Here is a 24938-nt window from a genome sequence, read left to right on the forward strand (position 1 = left end):
TGTTCATTAATAATTTACAAATGTTTTTTGGAAGACCAATTCCTCTTCAACTATTCTTTCCCTTTATACTTGTCAGTTGCTTTTTTTCCAACAGCATCTTATTAAATTTATCCAAGTGAATCCAATAATTTGAAATTCCTATATCTGAATCACCGTATAATGTGTTAAATTGTTGCACACTATGGACCAAAGTGTATATTAGAACTGCAGTGTTAGTAGGGGTCAAACTCTGTAAGCAATAGCTCTTTCCAGTGTAGTGAAGTCTAGTGAAGAGTGACTAGAAATGTGGACATGTTGATAGCTGACTTTACTGCTACTTTTGCAGTCATGGTTACATATGGAAAAGAAAACTGATTAGTCTTGTGTGGGCTGGATTCACTGCTATAAGTATTCGGTCCATGTTTGTCCTCAACTGAGTATTCGTTCCTAGCAAGAGACTATTTTGATTCTTTCATTGATTAAAGACAAATAGTCTTTCAGTGATTATTGTCCTAGCCTTCTGCTGTGGAAATTCTTCTAGAATTTTACATGCTATTTCAGCTAAAGTCCATCCTTACACTAACAAACTATTTGTGGTAAAGGTACAGTTGTATTAGTGCAAGTCATTCAGGAACACATTCATCAATTTCTGAAGTTTCAATTCAGTAATATCATTCTGCGATCAATCCATATCCTGCACCTGAGCTCAGCTTGTAGCACAAATTCTGTTTTATTCCCTAAGAGTGGTATGACTTTATACATTTCCAATACTACATTTCACCTCACTGTTATTATTTTATCCCCCTAAGCTGTCCTTGTGTAGAAGGATTGTACTGACATTACCTCATTGACATTTCACGTTTAATTAATGAACATTTCTACTACTCATGTAGCACTCTACCCTCCAGTTAGATATTTCCCTAAGCAGCACAATGAAAGATGTCATCTTTAAAATCAATTTCCTACTCATCATTTTGTTTCTGGTTTAGTCTTTTACTTCTTAGCTAACTATTAGTTTAGTTCTTTGGGTAATGTTCTTAAACTAATCAGTCAGAGAAATAAAAATGTCTTATATTCTGTGATCGGAAGCTTGATACCATTCTCTTAGAATTGCAGTGATGGGCAGGTGTGTAATGCACTTTTCAAACTACAAAAGGGAGTTTTCCTTCTGCATTAGCTTTTAAAATGTTCCTTGTCCTCTCCTTGTAGACTGTCTGGTTAGCCCTGTTATGCTTTTGAAGCAGTTATTTGCCCAGTTAGGGATGATATCTGCTCTGCAAATACATTCCATGATTTGAGATGCTGATTTCTGACAAAATTTATGTAAGCAGAGATAGAGAAATCCCCTGAACGAGTAACATCGTAACATTTGCTCATCATTTCGTTGCAGCTGACTTTAATGAACTAGTTCTCTTTATTCTTTAGTATTTGTTACTTAAAAAGTTTTTCTGCGAAGATTTTGCATTTATATTTATCCTTTCATAATGAACTTGTGATGATTTTCTTAATTATGAATTTAAAGCTATAGCTAAGGCCATAGTCAGGATCACAATTGCATACACTGAACTTAATTCACATTTGAGTCTTTAAGCTTGCAATCTTTTTTTTTTCTTATTCTGAGAGCTGCACTCTGCTTTGTAAAATTGATGGTTCGCTCTGTTTTGTGAAAAAAATACCCGTTTTAAAACAATGGACTAGGATTTTCCACAATCCTGTGCAGCAGATGTAAAACTGTATACATGTACCAGATGGTATTTCAGTTTGAGACTACCTGCAACTGTCAAATTCTTAATAACTTTTCAGTAGGAGAAATTAAGATGTTTAGGTGTGAAGTCAGAAAGTGGACCAGAATTCACTTTCAAGTTTTCATTACACTAAATTTCTTTGTAATTTTTTTCAAAAACTGCTTAAAATGTATTTTCACAGCTTGTAATGTCATATTGCTAGAAATTTAAGTATGTTAGCATGTTAATTTTAGTAACAGTAGTAACAGCCATCTTCTCACACTGTGAGCAGAGGTCTCTGGAGATTATTCTGATTTTCATGTATAGCTTTGACATAACGCTAATAAGTTCAGATGTGAATAGTGGTCTGTATTGACTTGAGCAAACTTTCTCTATACACTTGATGTAGACAGAATCTTAATGATATTTTGCATGCTCTTCAGTGTCCATTCCTAAGAGGCAATGATGGAAGTCAGTCTTCCACTCCAAGGCTGTGAAGAGCTTTTCCTCTTGGGCACATATAAAGTAAAAATTGTTTTGAGGACAATTCACTATGTAAAGCTTTAAGCAAGGAAAATATTGCCTTGAAACTGGATCTTCTGGTTAGTATGTCATAAGTCTATCTGAGTTTTAACTATATTTAACATCATAAGCTATTTGGGGTGAGACACTGTCTTCCTGCTTGCATAGTTCTGTCCTAGATATCTTGACTATTTTAAGAAAGTGTACGAACTATACTCATATCAAACTGGCTTCACATCTCTGAAAAGCAGTTTCAGTAACCAAATCAAAGCAGAATAAAAGACCAAAACCAAAATCTTACTTGGTTATGGGACTCTGAGGAATCCTTATTTTGCTGCCTTCTATAACTTCATTTTCAAATGTGTATATTGCACTTTGATAGCTCAATACAAATGTGGAGGCAAATAAAATGAAGAGCAATGCCAACTAATAAAAAATATTCTTGTTTCTATTTTTTTAGATTTTTTTTTTATTTCTGCCTCATTTATTTGTTTCTCCAATGCCTTTGCATTTGTACCTTCTTGTTTCTTGACATATCTTCCATGAGCCTGATGTTGATGGACAGCCATCTAAACTCTTCGTTTCTGTGACAACAGTGCACTTCAGAAAAATTAATGGTTCTAACAGATCCAACCTGAGCAATTCCAGGATTATTCACTGATCAATTTTGAGCATCTGCAGGACATACCAAACTTAACACTATATCACAGGTCATAACGGAACTTAATTCTTTCTGGAGATACTCCAGTACAGGTGTACTTTTCAATACATTCTTTAAGAAGTTCAAGTCTAACTGTGAAAATTATTACTTCCTTATAAAGTCATGGGTAATGACTTTATTTTTATATCATGATATACTATCACGGAATATTTGCCTGCAAACATCTTCATGTAAAAGGTCATAACTTATAGTCAAATTCATATTATTTTAACTTGCTTTCAAGGAAAGTCTTTGTGTTATACATACATCATTTTTTACCAGGGAAGTGTATCGGTTTTCTCTGTAGTATGTTTTTAACCAGCATTACTAATTGTGTATTAAAACGGTGTAGTATTCTTGTTAAATCAGCCTGAACTCTATCCTTCAAGAACTTCTAAGGCTTCATGAAGATCTTTGCATATATGTTTCTGTCTGAATAGAACATGAACCTGAGGTAAGGATTGTCATTGCTCTGCAAAGGTTAGATCTGACTGAGAGTAAATGCTTAAATCTTGTGCTGTTGGTACCCTGCTGACAAAGACAACCTGTAGAGATGAAAGGATCTAGCATTTCATTTTCTGTATTCTGAATGACAAAAAAACCTTGCACTGTTTTTGCTTCAGACACCAAACTCACATAAGAGTGGAGAGGTGAGAGCCACAAAACTGATGGTCTTCATCCCGGTTAAACTGACAACCCTTCTTTGGAATAGTAAGGCGCTGCTTTGTGCTTGTATGCCTCAATTCCACTGCAGCAGTAGCCAGTTTTCTCTGAGGTGTCATTCTCATTCTGAGGTAGTAAGAAACGTGCCATCTTTATGAAATGAGCATTAACCTGGTAAAATAGGTAAGGAAACACCTTAAGTTCAGCTGATTAAGTATATGTTTTGCAGTCTTAAATCACAGAATCATAGAATGGTAGCGGTTGGAAGGGACCTTTAGAGATCATCTAGTCCAACCCTCCTGCAGAAGCAGGGTCACCTAGATCAGGTTGCGTAGGAACATGTCCTGGCGGGTCTTGAAGACCTCCAAGGAAGGAGATTCCACAACCCCTCTGGGCAGCCTGTTCCACTGCTCCCTCACCATGAAATAGTTTTTTCTTATGTTTAAGTGGAACTTTTTGTGTTCCAGCTTCATCTCATTACCCCTTGTCCTGTTACTTTCTACTATAGAAAAAAGGGATGTCTCAACCTCCTGACACCCACACTTTAGATATTTATAAATGTTAATAAGATCTCCCCTCAATATCCTCTTCTCCAGACTAAACAGCTCCAGTTCCTGCAGCCTTTCCTCATATGAAAGATGTTCCATTCCCCTGATCATCTTGGTGGCCCTGCGCTGGACCCTCTCCAGAAGTTCTCTGTCCCTCTTGAGCTGAGGAGCCCAGAACTGGACACAGGACTCCAGATGAGGCCTCACCAGGGCAGAGTAGAGAGGGAGAAGAACCGCCTTTTCTTGCTGTCCACACTCTTGATGCATCCCAGGATGTCATTGGCCTTCTTGGCCACGAGGGCACATTGCTGGCTCATAGTTAGTTTATTCTCAATCAGGACTCCCAGGTCTCTCTCCACAGAGCTACTCTTCAGCAGTTCAACCCCCAGCCTGTACTGGTTCGTGGGGTTGTTCCTTCCCAGATGCAGGACTCTGCACTTGTCCTTGTTGAACCTCATGAGGTTCCTCTCTGCCCAACTCTGAAGCCGGTTGAGATCCTGCTGAATGGCAGCACAGCCTTCTGGGGAATCAGCCAGTCCTCCCAGTTTGGTGTTATCAGCCAACTTGCTGAGGGTACACTCTGACCCCTCATCCAGATCATTGATGAACAAGTCTTGTTGAACAGGACTTGGACAGTCTTGTTGAACAAGACTGACCCCAGAACCGATCCCTCTGGAACTCCACTGGCCACAGGCCTCCAACTCAATTCTGTGCCATTGATCACCACCCTCTGGGCTCTGTCATTCAGCCAGCTCTCGATCCACCTCACTGTCCACTCATCCAAGCCACACTGCTTGAGCTTTCTGATGAGGATGTTATGGGAGACAGTGTCAAAAGTCTTGCTGAAGTCAAGGGAGATGACATCCGCTGCTCTCCCCTAATCTAGCCAGCAGGTTATGCACTCATAGGAGGATATCAGGTTGGTCAAACAGGATTTCCCCTTGGTGAAGCCATGTTGACTCCCCCTGATAACCATCTTTTCCTTCATATGTTCAGTGATAACATTCAGGATGAGTTGTTCCATCACTTTTCCAGGGATGGAGGTGAGGCTGACCAGCCTGTAGTTTCCTGGGTCGTCCTTCCTTTTTGAAGACTGGTGTGACATTGGCCTTTCTCTAGTCCTCAGGCACTTCACCTGTCCTCCATCATTGTTCAAAAATGATAGAGAGAGGCTTAGCAATCACATCAGCCAGCTCCCTCAGCACTGTAGGATGCATCCCATCAGTACCCATTGTCTTATGAGGGTTAAGCTTGGCCAACAAGTCTTTAACCTCTTCCTCTTCCACCCAGGGCAAGTTCTCTGCTGTCCTGGCCATCCTGTTATCCTTGCCAGACTGGGCTTTCCGAGGGTCAGCCTTGGCCATAAAGAATGAAGCAAAGGAGGCATTCAATACTTCGGCCTTCACTGCATCCTCAGACACCAGGGCACCCTCAGCGTTCAGCAGCCGGCCCACATTACCCCTCATCATCCTTCTGCTGCTGATGTACTTGAAAAATGCCTTATTATTATCCTTAACATCCCTGCCTAAATTTAATTCTAGAAGGGCTCTAGTGGTCCTTCCTAGTTGCACCCCTGCATGCCCTGGCAATGTTCCTATACTCTTCCCAAGAAGCCAGCCCCTGTTTCCACCTCTCATACATGGCTGCTTTCTGCCTGCGTTGTCCCAGCTCATCCATGGAGGCTTTCTACTTCCTTTTCCTCCTTTCTTGTGTATTTGGATGCACTGATCCTGGGCTTGGAGGAAGTGCTGCTTGAAGATTGACCAGCTCTCATTGGCATTTCTACCATCTAGAATCATATCCTGTGAGATCTGTCCATGCTACATGACAAAAACAGAAGACAAATAATTTAGGTAAAACAAAGATGCTTTCTGTGGTCTACCTTTAGTATATTATCATGTGTGAGATGTGTAGATTATCTTTGTATTTCAGACACACAGAAGTAGTATAAGGAACAGAATAAGTCAATGTATTAATCTCTTTGGAAAAACTCTGTCCCTAAATGTTCATAGCCCTAAAGGAGAGTGGTCTTCAGCTCTTGAATGAGGAGCACATCTGGAGGAACACTCTGCAGCTGCTCTCTGTATAACCAACACTTCGTAGTAGTGTGTAAGTTTAAACTAGAAGTCAACCACTCTTTAAATATCATTCTGAAAATCATCCCTTTGGATATCTCACTTTGTATTCTTCTGCAGAAAAATCTCAATTACATTTCCCTCCTTTTCTGTTTGAATCTTGCTTTGGCTCTTGTAATAATGTGTTTTGCATCCCTGGTGTAACAAAAATCATTATTTTCTGTTTACTCTCACCTCTGCAAGCAATAAATGAACTTTGTATCCCAAAGTATATTAAGAGAGGTGTTTCTGGCACTTCTGTCAAGAACAAGAAGAAACTAAACATTTTCCAAACAGCAAATTCCAGTGAGATTGAATATAATGACCATTATTTATTTCTACACCAGAGAAATTGAGATGTCAGCAATCCAGCATTTCCCTTACACCACAAGAGGTGGATAAAACATGGTAGTGCACTTCAAGAGACAGGTCTTTTTATCTAGTATCACTAAGCTTAGATCACGTCTTGAGGTATTACAGTTTTATTTTTAAAAAGCAGACCTTAATCACCGCATAGTTGGCAGCAAACAGCATATGGAATACAAGTTAATATATCCCAGCCTTTCAATTCTGTTTAGAATGAATAGAAGAGAAATACAAATGCTCTATGTTGAACAGAAACCTATTATACTTTCATTACATTATATGGGTTTATGTTAAGTGTTTTATTAAAGACCAAAAGAGTCATGGATGTTGGACTCCTTTGGCTGTGCGTCTATTCACAAACTCATGTTAGTTTAGGTAGTACTCTCCAAGTTCTTTGCTGGGACTGAAGATATTCTGTATCATCTGTTGATTTGGTTTGGGCAGTTAATGGAGAACTCTGTCAAATACTGTAAAATTAGGATAGTCCAAAGGTAAGAATTGCCCGTATTTAAAAAGTTATGAAGTAAAAGGGAACAGAAGATTAATCTGCTGAAGATGCTGTTGTCTGATATAAGCCATTTTCACATTATGATAACCTGCATGTATCCTTCACAGGGGAGGAGCTGTGCACCGGCCTCATTTCGGGCTGTTCCTTGGACTGTTCCTACGGCTTCCAGACTGACATCCACAACTGTGAGATCTGTCAGTGCCGACCACGGCCTAAGAAGTGCAAACCCATTGTATGTCGCAAGTACTGTCCCTTTGGATACTTGTACGTATTCTCATTCTGAAAGCATATTTAATACAGTCCCTGCACATTTTGAAAATATGTGAAATTCAGGCATATGTACTTGTGTTTACTTTGTGGTAAAGCAGGGGAAAATGGGTCAAAATAGAAATGTCATTACTTAATGTATTCTTCCAACAGATTAAGAAACAGCAACTAAAAAAAATAGTGGCAGATTATAAAAACAAAGCATTACTTATGTTTTTAAGAATGTTTACAAACAGGGTGAAAAAGCCAATTCTAAGTTACATTTCTTGCTTGCAGCTTTTTGAAATTCTATTTGCATGTTCCATTGTGATAGCCTTTCAATTTTTAGCCCATTTATTTTATTCAGATGCTTTTCTAATATTACAAGGGTTTTTTTAATGTTAATATGACACAGCAGACTGGTTTTAGTGAAACATTTCTGGTACTTTACAGGATTCATGAAGAGCTGTCTCTTTGATCAGTTTTTGTAAATGTGTTCAAAACCTATATTATTGTTGGAATTGTTTCTCAGTAAAAGGAAATATATGCGATATTTATTAATCTGTGGAACAGATGACAAAAACTGGGCAAATCTTTTGTCACACAGAAATTTCTTAGTAATCATTCTGGTGGTTTCTATACGTAACTCACAAATACATTTTATTTTTGATGGATCCATTCCATGCTTCTGTCTGCTTTTAGTAACAACTTAATTTCTATCTCATGACAGCTGATCTTCAGATAATGTTCATATGTAATTTTTTTCTTTAAATATGTAATTTTTGCTGATATTGCAACCTTTTGTGTTTAATACTAATATTCCTTTAATTTTAATTAATATAATGAATTTCAATGTTTGAAACTTTTTCATAAGTGCTGCAGGCTTTTATGACAGTAATCTATACTGTAGTCTGTCCTTCTCTTAGTATGCAGTTTTAATAAAGTTTGGAGAAATCACCTGAGTGACCAGAGAGGTACCAGAGATTTTCAAGAAATAGAAATCAAGCTCTCATATTCTCATAGATTAAGTCAGCTGTGCTCATAGATGGTGCCAGTGGACAATTTATATTTTCTCCAATTGTGCTGCCAAAGTGGCAGAAAAAAGGGAAAAAAAAAGGAATACCAGCCCTACACCTTCCTTTTAATCTTCATGCTATTTTTATCTACAGTGTAGTGTTCCACCTAGGTGAATACAGTGTTCTGGTTGACCTCCCTCTTACCTACAGCTCTTGCACTGTGGACAGTGCTAAATAGCATGTGGCATTACATCAAACAAAAAGCAGATTCACATGCCATGAAACAATAACAGCACAAAATATATTGCAATACATAGCCAAATAAAAAAATAAGAATGTTTGAAGAATGTTTGCCTTGAAAGCATTGAGTCACTTCTCTAGGTTAAGAAGGATGTTTCATTTGTATCCTTGAGTCATTCTTAATGAAAATGCTCATATAATAACGGCCCAGCAAAGTATTACCATTTGGTATAATCCTGTATCTGTTACTTGAGTGTCATGGTTTAGGCCCATCAGGGAACAAAAGACCACAATTAGACTCAAGTACCAAATACTTCAGAACTACTGAAGGGCAGGGAGGGCTTAATTGCCACTTATGGTCCAGGAGAAAACAGACCAGGCTTGGGGAAGAAAACAGAAAATAATTTAATGCAGCACCAACTAAAACATAACCATAAACCCCAAAACATAACAAACTTAACACAGAGTGGTACAACGATGAAGAGTACAACCAGCCCTTTAAGGCCACCTTCTCCCCACCTCTTCCCAGGCTCAGACCCCTGATCCCAGTGTCTTTTTCTCCTTCCCCACTGAACAGCTCAGGGGCAGGGAATGGGGGTTTCAGTCTATTCCTGATGGCTCTCCTGAGGGCAGGCAGGGGCTCTGTGCCAATGCTCCCTGCTCCTCCACAGGGTACCTCACACACCTGAGAGCTCTCCACGGACAGTTCCAATATCCATTCAACCCAAAGGCTGCAGCTCCTCTCTACCTCTCGTGTGGGTCTGCTCTGTGGTACACAGGATCTCCAGCACGGCCTGCGCCATGGCCACCTTCTCACACACAGTCTTTTGCCTGTCGGGGCGCACTCTCCCGGAGCTGCTAGTGGCTCTCAGTGTCCATAGGTTGCAGGAGTACAGCCTGCGTTCTCGCCACAGCTTGCAGAGGAGTCTCTGTTCTGTTGTTCCTTCTTCCTTACTCCTTCTCTGACTGTTGGGTCTGCATGGTCGCCTCGATCTTGTACCACTCTTACACCTCCTCTCAAGCACTTCAATTTCCTATCCTAACGTGCAAGAGAATAAATCCACTGTGTTTTTGTTGTTGGATGAAAAATGTTTATAGTAAAACAGAGTAATAGCAGATTCCTACCCACCCCCCTAACTTCTTCACAGCTTTATATGTTGTCTAATTTTTCACTTGAAAAAAATAGTTGATCATCAATAGTAGTCACAAGGATAAATGTTTGTATCCTGCGGGTTGGAAGTACCAAATACAGAGATTTTCCGAGTCACATGGAGGGAGCACATGTCAGGGATGGAAACCTATGTACCTCACAGAACCACTAAACCTAAGGGTGACAGTTAACAATAATTTTCTTTGTTGATCAGTTGCTTTTTTAGTGGATGCTTTTGGTTTTGTTTTTTTTATGGCATGTCAATATTTAAAAGTGACCTGCTGACCTTTTACAAATTGTTTTGGTGATCTAGGAAGAACAAGCATGGCTGTGAAATCTGTCGATGTAAGAAATGCCCAGACCTGCCTTGTGGTAAAATCTGTCCAATGGGTTTCCAGCAGAACAATCACGGCTGTGTTATCTGCAAGTGCAGAGGTACGTGCAAGTGCATTACTACCTCTAGTTGTGACTTGTTTTAAAAGTAGTTGGAAACTAGAGCAAAAGAAAAGGAATACTGCATAGAATATGTAAGAATTGAAATATGGTAATTTATGAGGGAGATGGTTTCACTTTGCTCAAAGGAATATATTGTTTTGTAGGTGTCTGTTACGTTCTGTGTTCATCTTGGCTTCAGTAGAAAGCCTCCGTTCCACTTTCATTTCGCGTTGCAAAGTCACAAAAATCAGTTGTTATCATTAAGAAAAATTTGATTGCACTTTGAAAAACTACTAGAAATAAGCTCTAAAGGTCCCTTCCAACCCCTACCATTCTATGACTCTATGAAGGGTTTGGGCTTTTATTGGTAGCAGTGTCTGACTTAGCTTCTTCACCATTGTCTTCTCTTCACAAACTTGAGTTGTGGATTTGATATATATATCCCGTTCACCGCCTAAAATTAGAGTTCTGTTTCACAGGCATTTTTCTGGTGGCTTCAAGGAACAATGAATTGAGAGCACACTTAGCCAGGAGAAAAGACTTGGTATTCTTAAGCTAAAGATTTCACACACCACATACCAAATTTGTAACAACCAACTCTGAGGTAGAGATTGAGATAAGATGTTCTTTAGTTATCTGCTTTAGTTTTGTGTTGCTTGCAACATGTCTCATTTTTAAGATGTTTTCAGCTTCTATTTTTAATTACTCTGAGTACCAGATCCTCCATTGCTCACCTCTTTGTGTTATATTTAATAACTTTTTGTTTGCACTCAGACTCTATCTTACCTTAACTGATCTTTCATTTTCTTTGATTTTCACTTGTGTGTTTTGTTTTCTAACGATTGGTGAGTAAGTTTGAGTATTTTCCCATTGTTCTGTGTAGTAACTCCATTCTTACCTTTTTTAGCAGCTATTTCTTTTGCATTTTAAAAAATGATAAAATATAGTGACAGATTATGGGAATATGGGACGGGAAGAAAATGTATGAGTTCCTGAAGTCACTGTCCTTATGTTGAAGGCAAACTTGCAGTCATATAAATCAGAATGAATCAACATTATGTTTTCTCCACATGACATCATACACTGCAGACAATTACAACAAAACAGTAAGACTTCTAGCAAAAATAAAATTGGAGTGTTATAAATGTACCTTGCAGATATGAGAAGTAGAGATTTCACTGACATAAACTGCAACATGTGAGTTTTACTAGAAATAAAAAAGTAAGAAAAGGTGACTGTAGAGTGGAGTCACATCAAGAGAATTCTCATCACTTACCATGCCATTCATCTCCACACTCAACACAGCTTTTCCTGATTGCCATGATGTTGTGATGGAATATACACTAGGTGTTCTCTTAGGTGTGCCATAATTCCATCCCAGACTACAAACTAATGCAACTCTTCAGTTACTAATTATGTATATGCACACTTTTAAGTGCTTTCCTTGACAAGGATAGATTTTAAAACATGCACAAATATTTTGAAATAACTTGATCCCTCTCTAAGTAGTATTTATTGTTACCATGATCATTAAGATAACAAGCTATCTGCATATCACTTAACAACACTTCATTACCAACTTGTCCAAAAATAATTAGAGCAATCACCAGTATATTCTGAGGGAGCTATGAGTCCTTGTTGTAATTTTGACCCAGATCTGTAAGTAAGAGGAAGAGATGGGTAAATCCCCTGCCTGTGATTTAGCTCCACTTTCTAAATTGCTTCTGCCAGAAATAACTTATGCTAGGATTAATAGAGGTAGAACCATAGAACTACAGGGCTGGAGTAGTCCTCTTGAAAACTGAGAGTACATTTCATCTGTCCTCACATAAAATAGAGTGTGTCTGGATAATCCTTGACAGATGTTTGTCTAAGATTTAATTTATTAAGAATCTCAATTCTTAAAGAAAACTCAAAGAAACGCTCTGAAATGGTTTCTTGTGGTTAGCAATACATGATATTTTCAAATAAATTTTCTAATATTTCTATCTTCCTTTGTACAAATTGATCCAGTCACTACTTGTTCTGAGCTCAGCAAATGTATGGAACAGCTAAGCACTGTTTCCTTTAGAATTCTTGCAGTATTTAAGGGGTTGCAATGCTGAAGCTTTGGGGGTTTTTTTGGGGGGGCGATGGGGTGTTCTAAGCCAAATAAACCCAATTATTGTGGTCTCTCACCATGGTTCAAAAACTGGATATTGTACTTTAGCTGTAGCAAAACCTTCAAACTAGTAGAGACAGTTGTACTAGTACTGTTGCATGTGAACTTACAATGCTCCTGTACTTGTATCTTACACTGAACTTGCCTTCTCTGCAGTGCTGTCACTTTATTGACTCAGTTTTACTTATGAGCTACTATAATCCCAAATTGTTTCAACCATAACTCTGGTTGTCTAGTTATTCCCATTCTGTATTTGGGCATTTGGCTTCTTCTTTAAATATTAGCTTTTGTACTAATTTTAAATAATTCCCAAGAAGTGGAAACAATCTCAGTTTGTGAAGTTAATTTTGAATAGTTGCCTATACACTTGGTTTGTTTCTCCAGGTTTTTGGAGTATACTTTAGACCCTGTTAGCTTGCTTGTAATTTTTCATCATTGTGATAGAAGGCCATCCTTAGCTCCTGTAAATGCTTTTATATTCTACTTGCTATGAGATGCTCACATTATAGGTAGTCTAATAGACTGTAATATTTTTTAAATCTTTCATTTTAAATATCATTTCTGCTCTTTCCCTCCATTGCATGTTTCTTTTCCTGTATTATTTAGCCAGTACTACATTTTTCTGTGTTTAAAAATAGAATAGCTGCAACAGAAAAAAGTGCTTATATTTTCCAAGGAAATACATTCTACTACATCCTACCATACCCTACAATATGTTTCATATGTGTTGTTACTTTTATTTCTAAGTTTGAATGATAGAATTATTATTCACTTGGTCTCGTGTGCTTTAAAAATAAGTGCAATCTAGGCAACAAACTGGTATGGATATTTTTCTTTCGAAAGCAACACATGCTTATCAGGACACTTTATTCTCCTTCAATTTTTTGCAGAGGCAACTGCTTCTCTCATGCCTCCTGTTAAAGCAAGCTCTTGCCTTTCAATGGATGGGCGCCGACATGAGAACGAGGAGAGCTGGCACGATGGCTGCAGGGAATGTTACTGTCACAATGGACGGGAAATGTGTGCCTTGATCACTTGCCCCGTTCCTAATTGTGGAAATCCAACCATATATCCAGGGCAGTGTTGCCCATCATGTCCAGGTAACATACTTTCTTCTATATGCGGTGTAATCAGGTTTCCTAATACGTGAAAATAATCTCATGCATCATTCAGGAATAGCTATATATGATGGTTTCTGTCCCCAAATACAACGTGATGAGTGGCTTTCATTATGATCTCAGATGTGAATAATGGCAACTTAAATATTAAGCAATTATAATAGCAAATATAAGCCATTAGATTTTTCTGGCCATTAGATTCTGAAGTGTAGTTTTATTAAAATTCATCTCATCTGCATTTCAGAACCCCTCAAAGGAGTACACATTTAAACAGATGTCTGAAGTAATTGAACATAATAATTCTGTATTCTCAGCGAAGGCTCCTATGCCACCAGCGGTAGAAGATTATTTTAATGCTTTTGGTGGGAAGGCCAAGTACAGTTAATGTTGCATTCTAACACAATTTTAATCATAAATGTTAATACAAAAAAATATTAAAGTTGTTAGAGTGTGGGGAGATTATAAGATTAATAACTTCTCTCTTCAGAATAATTTCTACAATATTTTACATGCTAAATAGATTAATTTGTAATACAGTGATATTGTCTATGACTATTGGAAATCATGTTAGAAGTAGGAACAAGACTTGTGGTACTACTGTAAACAGCAAAATGACAGGACAGCACTGAGGGGATATAAGCAATTACACACTGTTTCAAATTCTTTGTAAACAGCAGGGAGTTCTAGGGACAAAATAAGCAGACAGATCCTCTCTCTGAAAGTGACAGTGTTTCCTCCCTAGAACCTAAGATAACCAATTTCTTTAAATTGCTTAGACAAATGGTGATCTCCAGTCCAGTTCATGTCTTGTGGTAACTGGAAAAACATAATCCCCAAAAAGACAGGAGACACACCAAAAGGTCTGTCACCCTTTCAGCCTTTCTCGGTCTGTACCTATCTCCTCCCCTTAGTACTGAGACAGGGCACTGCGGTTTCATGGCTCACCATGGTGTTGCTTTTGGCACTGGCTTTCGTGGAGGCACAGCTGTCTTCAGTACCAAGTAATTTAGCAGCTGTTACTGCAGCCAAGCTCTTAGTATTTAGCATCCTAGTAATGACAACCACTAATGAAATTTTTAGCTGAGATGGAAACACTAAGGAGGATACTCCACCAGTTACGCACACTAGGGGAACCATACTTCAGTCACTTCCTTCTCTTCCATTACAGACAATTTAGAAATAGTAAGATTTTTTTTTTTTTAAGGGAGCCATAGGAGTTTATGATTTTGGAACACATTTTTCCTTGCCACAGCAGTAAGCAATGTCAGCCCGTATGCATAATGTCGTTCTTTCCTCCAGCTCCTCACACACGGATATATCTACAGTGAACCGCAGTCTGTCTTAAATAGTACAGTTCTCTTCCCTATGAAACCTCAGTATGGCAACAAAAACAGCAACAAAAACCAAATAGAAAAAACCCAACCTCCCAAAAAAATGAAACAAACACCTAACAAAACAACAGCAAAAAGAAGATTCACTTGTGAATATTGTTCCATAAGGAGCAAACAGCAAATAATAAATACAGAAAATCATATCCCTAAAGTTATGTCACTGGACAGGGATGTTATTTTCTATTCACACTATCTGGAATTCAGGGCTGCAATTGGAGTTGGACTACTTCTCTTGGATTAACCTCAGTAGACATCTACCTTTTATCATTAATTTCTGTATTTCTGTAGAGGATAGTATACTTCATATGGATGAGGACAGGTTAGCATGTCAGATGGTTAGCATGTAGGATGGTTGTTCCAGCCTAACATTCAGCTTCTGGAAGAAAGATCAGTATGACAATAACAGCACTTACCTTCACATGCTGTATATCTCTTGTGCATATAATCAGTGTTTGATTCTGAGCACCAGCAATGTTGGTCTCTTGCATAAAAGAGCAGTTGTTTACCCAGTAGCGTCTCTTACTTTGAGATACGGTGTCTGCATAGGTTTCTCTAACACCCTTCCTGCTTTCAAGGTACTAGTCACCTAGCTTCTGTGTTAGCAAAGTCGTAATTGATATAAACTCTTTAAAACACTAGGACAGACATGGCGTTAGTTTCAAATGTTTGCATATATAAATGTATTAATTAATATGGCCAAATTAGTCTCTGTGTGGTTTTGTTTCCCCCACTGAGGGTTTATGTTTGTCAGAAATGTACTTCTTTTGCAAGGTATTGATTCCCCACTGATGTTAAGTGTCAGGGCTTTCAGTAGATAGGAATGCGGCTTGGAATTGTGATGCTGTGAGCATGTCACTCAAATGTGTCTGGCATAAGGATGTGCAATAATTAGTAGTCCTGATGTACTGAGTTTTGAATTTCACTGTTAACACATCGACAAGGAAGTAGCAGCTCTCGGAAGTCTTTTTTTCAGATAAAAAAAAAAAAGTGGTTATGTTCAATTCCATACAGAGCAAAGTGTACCTTGAGTACTATGACATTCATTATAACCATGTTTCTGTGTATTCAGAGGATTAAGCAGATTGTTACAATGTTTGTGAAAAGCCATGGTTTTCCTGTAAGATCTAGAAAGCCATTAACTGCTAGTGTTTTGCAGAACAGTGTTATCCAGAAAGTGTGTACTTGTTTGGCTAATCACTCCTTCAGGAATATAGTAGTTATATATTTATAGCCATCAGCTGCAGTGATATATCAGTATCAGTGCTGCTAAAGGAGCAGTAAGCAATACCATATGTACAGCAGCACTGTCTGGTTAGGCTTTTCTGATTATGAACAGTATATGAGCTGCATTAAATAGGCCTGCGACTTCACAAGAATTAAATGCAAAGGAGACGACTCAGAAAATAATTAGTATTGCTTTTGCCATAGTGAGTTAGGATGCTACTGCATAAAATGTAATATATTGTTCCTGCTGAAGTACAATCCAAACAGTGACCAGACAACAGACTAGCTATCTCCCTTCAGGTAAATGTTCCTGAATCACACATGTGGTTCATAAATGTAACCAAGAGGAAAGGCATGGCTTAGGCAACTCAGTGAAAGACAAAGAAAATAATTCCCTGAAAGAAGAAATGCACAAGTACTTTGTGAACAGAGTAAGATCAGTCAGAGCCAGGTTACTTAAGTTCTACTGATCATTCACAAAAAAATGAAAACAAATAATTGAATGGGGAGTATTCTACATTGCAATGTCATAGAGCAAAGGGTTGTTCTCCAGACAAACACATCAGTGCCATGAACGTGCACTTTCTGAGCCTTGGCCTGCCTAAATGGCAAAAGGAGGTGATATCCATTTAATTTTTCTGCCCTTAACCAAGGTACCTGGATTAGGATGACATTCACGTTAGGCATCTTTCCAATTAAGTAGGGGAGAGACACTTTCAGAAAGTGGTTTAGAGATGTAGAGTCACTACCTCTTTCTCTTCCCCTCCATTCATAGCCCAGGAAACCTGAGGCAGCTCAGTTCTTAACGTAGGCACCTAACTTAGTTGTCTAACGTTAGATGGGTGCAATTCAGGCCGAAGGACATAATTTATGAACCTGAAGCTTCATGTTGCAGCATGTAGCTTTTAAACTCATGGCTTCCATATTTCAATAAAATATGCTGTGTGAGGCATCTCAATTCCTATACACAGTGCATGGGGAAAAGCTGGTGGACTCACTCCAGGTCCAGCATGGTAAGCTGGCAACTATTATTGCCCTTACTGCCCTTTACGTGGGGTTGGCCTTTAAAACATTTTAAGCAGGCTGCGGGCGATGAAATTTCTGGCATAACCTTTTCTTGATGGTGAGTACTTAAACACTGTAAAAGTGACAGACAAGTTGCTTTTTAAAAAATCAAGTAAAGATAATTTGCCCATATGTTTTTTAGTACTGCAATACTTGGAGGACACCCATGCTGAACAGGGAACACAGTTTCAGTTCCTTTCTTAACTTGAAAGAGGTCAAATGTGTTCTCTAAACTGCCTGGCTTAGAGGCTGGGTGAGTCTTTTAGCTGTAGAGGTAATGTAGTTGTGTGAAAAGGAATTCAGGTTCACTTGGTGTGATACAGTCACAGGAAACATGAATCTACACACTGTGGCATCGCCTGGGTGCAGTTTTAACTTCAAAGACTGCAGATAAATATTTATTTATTTATTTTAATGGAACAAAGTGATGAAGCACTTCAGCAGTGTTGTTTATGTTTCTAGGCATTTGGGTGGGGAATTCTGTTTCTTTTTTCCTTTTTTTTTTTTTTAATTATGTTGCACCAAGTGGTACAGACACATATCTCAGGAAACTTAAGGTTGAGTCTGGATTTCCTAAATCCCAGACAAGAATCATACTTATCCATCCTTTCTGAAATTGCACTTGATGCAAATTTAGCAACTAAGAAACTCCAATCAGTATAATTTTTCAGAAAATGACAGTTATATCTTGAAATTCCCACATCACTGATTGGTTCAAACTTTTCTTCTGAAATGCCAGGAATGCTAGAAGTTATCTGTAATTTATATTAACTAGTATTTCTTCAGACTGATTCTCAAATTGTTTCATGTTTGTGTTTTTCCCCTTTTTCATGAGATGCATGTGACATAAGTTGAAAAGAGCTTAATTAAGATTATATTTATAGCTGGTTTTGTTATTCCTAACATTTTCAATTGGAACAGAAATTATTAATCTTGGGTACTCTTGTTAATCATTAGAATCACAGTTGATTTTGCCTGTCTTTCAATTCTGTTTATCCTAGATGAAATAATTGTGCAGAAGCCAGAGCTCACCAGTCCATCGATCTGTCACGCTCCCAGTGGGGAATACTTTGTAGAAGGAGAGACATGGAATATTGATTCTTGCACACAATGTACATGCCACAGCGGACGTGTCCTGTGTGAGACTGAAGTCTGTCCACCTCTTCTTTGTCAAAACCCCACTCGCACACAGGACTCCTGCTGTCCACAGTGCCCAGGTATACATTGACAACCAGCTTTCATCAGAGTCTTTTCTTGATCTGAGAATGTATGTGAATATCGAATGTTTCAGCATGTGCACAGTTGGTTGTTGCGGTGCCTTTGTTCTCTTGGAGTGAGAGCCTGCAGTCCTCTATTTCAACTGCAAAACTTGACTGTGTGCAAGAATAACGTTCTATGTAAAGTGGAGTTGTGGCCTTGAGGTTTGAATATCTTTGAAAGCAGTCTAATAATGTAAGGAGTGCATGAGAAGTAGAATCCTAGTTGAAAGGATGATGAAATATATACTGGCTTATTTATAGAAATGTGCAGGATTCGAGAAACTCTGAGAGTAGTTGAAGCACTAGGCAGACACAAACATGTTTCTTTTTGTTTCTACACACCTTGGTTTCTATAAACCTTTTTGTTATTACTCTCTTGTCTACTCCGGATTTGGTCTCAAAAAATATTTCTGTTTGATTTTACCTTTACCTGGTATGATTTGAGAGTGACTTGAGGGCAATTGAGTAATATCAAAGCATTCCAGCCCAGCAGGTGTGTCAGATTCCTCCCAGACTGCCTCATAGTGTCAAGAAAGTAAAAGGATTTGCTTTTCCTCGAGGCAAGAGGTGCAATTACAAATGAACGTGAATTCCTATTCTACATATTAAATGGAGGAGTTTATTGCCGTGGAAATTTAGTCCAAAACTGTTGAGTTGTGTGTAAACTCACCAAGAAAATATTTGTCTTTATTAAAAACAAGATTAGGAAAAGAAAAAGTTATCTTTTGCCATTTCTTTCTTTCCTCATTGGCTATATAAAGAACTTAGTCTCATAACTTATGCAGTTGGATTGAGAACCTGATCAGAGCGCACTTATAAGTCCTTTTTTTTCCTTCTTCTTTTCTTAAATGTTCTCTGCACATACAATTCTATTTCTTGATCTATAATGTCTGTTAAGAAATAACTTGATTGCAAAAATGTCTCCCCCTTGTATAGATCTGAGAATTAAAGAAGGCTCGTTGGATGTTTCTGATGGTGATTGTTTGTCACTTTGCTGTCCTTTTTCTCTTATAATTTTCTTTTTTTTTTTTTCTATTTTCTTGAGTAAACTCAGTAAAGGTCTAATAGACTTGTTTTTCTGCAATACAAGAGATACTCATCATATATAAGGATCAAATATGCATATAAAGCTCTGTCCTAGATATCTGAAGTAATAAGACGTATTACAATTCCATTATGTTCTTCAAGTGAACCCTCTGTTGAAGAAATATGAAAGAAGTTAGCTACTGTAAGTTAAATAACTTAATCTGTTTCTGTTTACAGATCAGCCTCTTCATCCCTCTTCATCAAACAATGAAAGCATGCCCAGTTATTGCAAAAATGATGAAGGAGATATTTTTCTGACAGCCGAGTCTTGGAAGCCCAATGTCTGCACTAGCTGCATTTGCATGGATGGTGTGATTAAATGCTACTCCGAGTCTTGCCCACCAGTATCCTGTGAGAGACCTGTTTTGAGAAAGGGACAATGTTGCCCCTACTGTATTGGTAAGCAGACAAAAGTAGTTGATAACTTGCTGTTCCCTTCTTGGAAATAAGTAAGAAGTTGTATTTCCAAATTGAAATATATTTTCCTGTTTTGGGGAGATGCAGTTTGTGCTTTCAGTTGAACTGGAGAGTGAAATCTACACAGGGCACTTCGAGAATCAAGATTTATGGTTTTAGGGTGAAAGTGGAGGAAGATATTAATGATTTGCCTACAAAAGAGAACATCCTCCCAAAGACTTGGTAATATGCCTTCCTAGATGAAAACATTACATAGAAATTGGTTTTTTTTAGATAATGGAAGATCTTCCATGTAACAAAAATGTCAATATATGTGATAATATAAAGAAAATATTGATTACAACTGCAGAAGACAAGCTGAAGCATTATGAAATTGCACAGATGGAGAATTGTCAATAATATATCTAAATAAAAACACAAGAAAAATCAGGAAAGTCATTAAAGATAGTTTTAGAGGTAAAATAATGTATCTGAGAAAAAAATTAGGGATTTTTTTTTTTTAATTAATAATTAAAGGCCATGCATGGGGTTTAAATTTGGAGTTCAGGTAAATGGTGGATGCTGTAGATAGTGAAAACTGCCAAGCATTCTTTAAATTGCAGCATTTGAGATTATTTATCACTTTTTCATTGTATTTTGACTAGAAGCATTTATTTACAGATTACTTTTTTTGTGAGTTTGCAGTAAATAACAAAGGCTATAGAATGGAAGCTGCTGATAGAGAGCAACTGTATAATGAACTTATTGAAATTAAGTCTTTGTAGCATTGTTGGAAAGTGTTCAGAGCTTACTAAACTTTCATTTCACAAAGCAGTAGGGAAGATAGAGTAGGAAAGACTTCAGTAAACGTAAAAAAATGGCAGAATTTAAGTATTGGTGATTAAACATGTAAGTCAACTTACCCATCTATAAGCGATACATTTCATCAGAAAGATTGTGAAGTCCTTTAAGATAGATACCATTGATTTAGCTCTTGAAATCTTTAATTAATTGCAGATAAAATATCTTTAATAATAGGTGATATACTTTTATAGAATATGCAAGGAATTCCATCAAATAAACACCCAGAGAAGTTAGAGAGTATCAAAATTCTAGTTGCACTTGGAACCCTACTTAGATTCTTGATTAAGACATTTTGAGAGGAAAGTACTGCTTTCTTATCATAGTTTGCACAAAAAAATTTGAATAATTTAAAGGTTCTTTGACAACTGTTAAACTTTTCTTTCAGTAATTGACTTTGCAACCATAAAAAAGGCAGAGTATGTGCTAAGTTGGGCATTCAAACCAGTAGAGTCAGAACATGAGTCTGCATGGGAGATTTCTTTAGGTAGAGGAAGAGATATGGACCACTGGGACAAGTGCCATGAACTACAAAAATAAAACCTCTAGAACTTTGTGCCTAAACCTTGTGTGTCAAGTTGACGAATATATACACACGCAACGTGCACATAAAGCTTTAGTTTACTTTAAATCCTGTATAGTTGCATAATATTGGAAATAGTCAATCTTCAAGTGCCATTTCCTCCAAGCCCAGGATCAATGTTCCCCTACATGTAGAAAAGCAGGAAAAGGAGGCAGGAGGCCTCCATGGATGAATCAAATTCTGCTAGGACAACTCAGGGAGAAAGCAGACATATACAAGAGATGGAAAAAAGGCCTAGTTTCTTGGGAAGGATATAGGAACATTGCCAGAGCATGCAGGGGTGCAACCATGAAGGCTAAAGCCATTTTAGAATTAAATCTGGCCAGGAAAGTAAAGGGAAACCAGGGGTTTTTCAGGTACATAGCAGCAAAAGGAAGATTAGGGAGAATATGGGTCCACTGCTGAACACAGAGGGTGCCCTGGTGACAGAGGATGCAGAGAAGACTGAGCTACTCAATGCCTTCTTTGCTTCAGTCTTTATGGCCAAGGTTGGCCCTTGGGAAGCCCAATCTAGCAAGGATAGTAGGATGGTCTGCACAGCAGAGCACTTGCCCTAGGTGAATGAGGAAGAGGTTAAAGACTTGTTGGCCAAGCTTAACCCTCATAAGACAATGGGTACTGATGGGATGCATCCTACAGTGCTGAGGGAGCTGGCTGATGTGATTGCTAAGCCTCTCTCTATCATTTTTGAATAATTATGGAGGACAGGTGAAGTGCCTGAGGACTGGAGAAAGGCCAATGTCACGCCAGTCTTCAAAAAGGAAGGACGACCAAGGAAACTACAGGCTGGTCAGCCTCACCTCCATCCCTGGAAAGGTGATGAAACAACTCATCCTCAATCTTGTTAATAAACATATGAAAGAGAAGATGGTTATCAAGGGGAGTCACCATGGATTCACTAAGGGGAAATCCTGTTTGACCAACCTGGTAGCCTTCTATGAGGGCATAACCTGCTGGCTAGATTAGGGGAGAGCAGCGGATGTCATCTACCGTGACTTCAGCAAGACTTCTGGCACTGTCTCCTATAACATCCTTATCAGAAATCTCAGGCAGTGTGGCTTGGATGAGTGGACAGTGAGGGGGGTCGAGAGCTGGCTAAATGACAGAGCCCAGAGGGTGGTGATCAGTGGCACAGAGTTGAGTTGGAGGCCTGTAGCCAGTGGAGTTCCACAGGGATCAGTTCTGGGGCCACTCTTGTTCAACATCTCCATCAATGATCTGGATGAGGGAACAGAGTGTACCCTCAGCAAGTTGGCTGATAACACCAAACTGGGAGGACTGGCTGATTCCCCAGAAGGCTGTGCTGTCATTAGCGAGATTTTGACTGGCTTGAGAGCTGAGCAGAGAAGAATGTCAAGAGGTTCAACAAGGACAAGTGCAGAGTCCTGCATCTGGGAAGGAACAACCCCATGCACCAGTACAGGCTGGGGGTTGAACTGCTGAAGAGCAGCTCTGCAGAGAGAGACCTGGGAGTCCTGATTGATAATAAACTAACTATGAGCCAGCAATGTGCCCTTGTGGCCAAGAAGGTCAATGGCATCCTGGGATGCATCAAGAAGAGTGTGGCCAACAGGTCGAGGGAGGTTCTTCTCCCCCTCTACTCTGCCCTGGTGAAGCCTCATCTGGAGTGCTGTGTCCATTTCTGGGCTCCTCAGCTCAAGAGGGACAGGGAACTTCTGGACAGAGTCCAGCACAGGGCCACCAAGATGATCAGGGGACTGGAACATCTTTCATACGAGGAAAGGCTGAGGGAACTGGGGCTGTTTAGTCTGGAGGAGGCGGCGGGGGGGTCTCATTAATATTTACAAATATCTAAATGGTGGATGTCAGGACGTTGGGCCATCCCTTTTTTTCTATTGTATCTGGCAACAGGACAAAAGGTAATGGGATGAAGCTGGAACAGAAAAAGTTCCATTTAAACATAAGGAGCCTTGGCACAGGCTGCCCAGGAAGAGTGTGGAGTCTCCTTCTAGAGAGGTTTTCAAAACCTGCCTGGTTGCATCCCTATGTGGGCTGATCTAGGTGGAACTGCTTCTGCAGTGGGTTTGGACTAGATCTCTAAAGGACCCTTCCAACCCCTAGCAATCTATGATTTTTAGGAGCAGCTGTTTGCTCAGCCATACAATATACAGAAGCTAGATTTTACTTCATGCTCAGATATGAAGACTTTCAATGTTGATGCATTTTATTTAAGCTTTACTAGATTGTCTGTATGTTTTGTGGTCCATTTAACTGAAATTAATGAAAACTTACCTGTTCTAATGATTTCTTTAAACTACATACTTTTTCCTGTAAAAGGAGTAAGATCACGCACTGAATTTTTGTCTTCCTGTTTCTTACTGTTTTACTCTTCATTTCTTCAGAACTGTGAAGCACATCTTCATACAGATTCTCACTATTTTCCTGTAATAGTTAATAAAATGTTTACTAGGCAAACTCTGGAAACAGATAGGCCTTGTTAGTTTATTGGAACTTTAAAAATTATGTAGTGTTTTAGCACTGTATTTTATTCTGCTTCTTTCTGGATCTAGATCTGATCAACACCTAAAAAGTTGGTATAGATTGAAGCTCAAAATTTTAGAGGTCTTGGATGCTTTATTGTCCATCTGAATCCTCAAATCCATCCTGTGTGTTCAACATTCTGCTTTATCATGCAAAGAAAGATCAATTTGGAAAGATAACCATCTACTTTTAAATAGATAAAGAGGTATCTATTTGATTAGAGGCAGGATTAGTCTTCTGCAGGAAACAGAACCACAACTGTTTGTTTACCCAATGAGATTGATTTATCTGTGCAGGTAGAGAAAATTTGAGAGAAGACAGGTAGAGCTAGATACAGCATTCTAAACTGCATTTTTGTATGTCAATTTCTTACTGCAAGTCTCTCATTTCCACTATCCTTGAGCGCTTGTTGGTTTTGTATACTTCATCTTCATTCTGTGCTTGTACTTGATTAGAGATGAACACCAAAATGGGAGATGCACATGAGATAATGCTTTCTTGGGGCGCCAAAGCTTCCTGTTGAGGTTCAAAGATGCAATACTACTGTTGTAATTTTTTTAGTTTTTTTCATTCTTCTAAAAAACATTTACTGTATTCGATTGTGGTATGTTCTTTACAAACTTGTAAAAGGTTGAACAAGTTAATGGACTTTTCTTGCCAAAAGATCTGCTGAGTTGAAGAAGCTGGCCTAAGTGAGGCAAGGTTGCACCCGGAGAGCAAATCAGCCCAGAGTGCACAGGGAGTGCTCAGCTTGAGGTCTGCAGAGGACTGCTCAGGCTGTGTGCCTCACCTTCTCCCTAGCCGTGTTGGCTTTCTGACCAACACAGGGCTCTACTGGCTCTATATACCAACATGCAAGTCATCTATGGAAGAACCTGATGTCCTTTTTGCAGTTTGCAGCCATCTTTTCCTCCCACTTTTCTTTTCCTATGTCCACTTCATATTCACTTTCAAAATCTTCCACTTTGAGAGTATGAGACCCATACTTACACCCATGGAAGCCGTGGGATACCCATGCCACAGCTATCTGGAACATTTCTGCTTTCCAGATAATTCCATTAGTATTTTCACACTCATATTT

General features: G+C 38.7%; 1 protein-coding gene across 4 annotated transcripts in view; it reads left to right on the top strand.

Moving 5' to 3' along the window:
* CRIM1 (cysteine rich transmembrane BMP regulator 1) overlaps nucleotides 1-24938 on the top strand; it is a 195591-nt gene that overhangs the window by 159027 nt on the left and 11626 nt on the right. For all 4 annotated transcript variants that reach the window (XM_061991131.1, XM_061991132.1, XM_061991133.1 and 1 more), the window contains 5 exons: nucleotides 7232-7388; nucleotides 10090-10211; nucleotides 13263-13472; nucleotides 18172-18387; nucleotides 19693-19914. In XM_061991131.1, coding sequence (XP_061847115.1) covers nucleotides 7232-7388; nucleotides 10090-10211; nucleotides 13263-13472; nucleotides 18172-18387; nucleotides 19693-19914 — 927 coding nt within the window. The remainder of the gene's footprint in view (nucleotides 1-7231; nucleotides 7389-10089; nucleotides 10212-13262; nucleotides 13473-18171; nucleotides 18388-19692; nucleotides 19915-24938) is intronic.

This window comes from Colius striatus, chromosome 2 (genome assembly GCF_028858725.1).
Source record: "Colius striatus isolate bColStr4 chromosome 2, bColStr4.1.hap1, whole genome shotgun sequence".
NCBI lineage: Eukaryota > Metazoa > Chordata > Aves > Coliiformes > Coliidae > Colius > Colius striatus.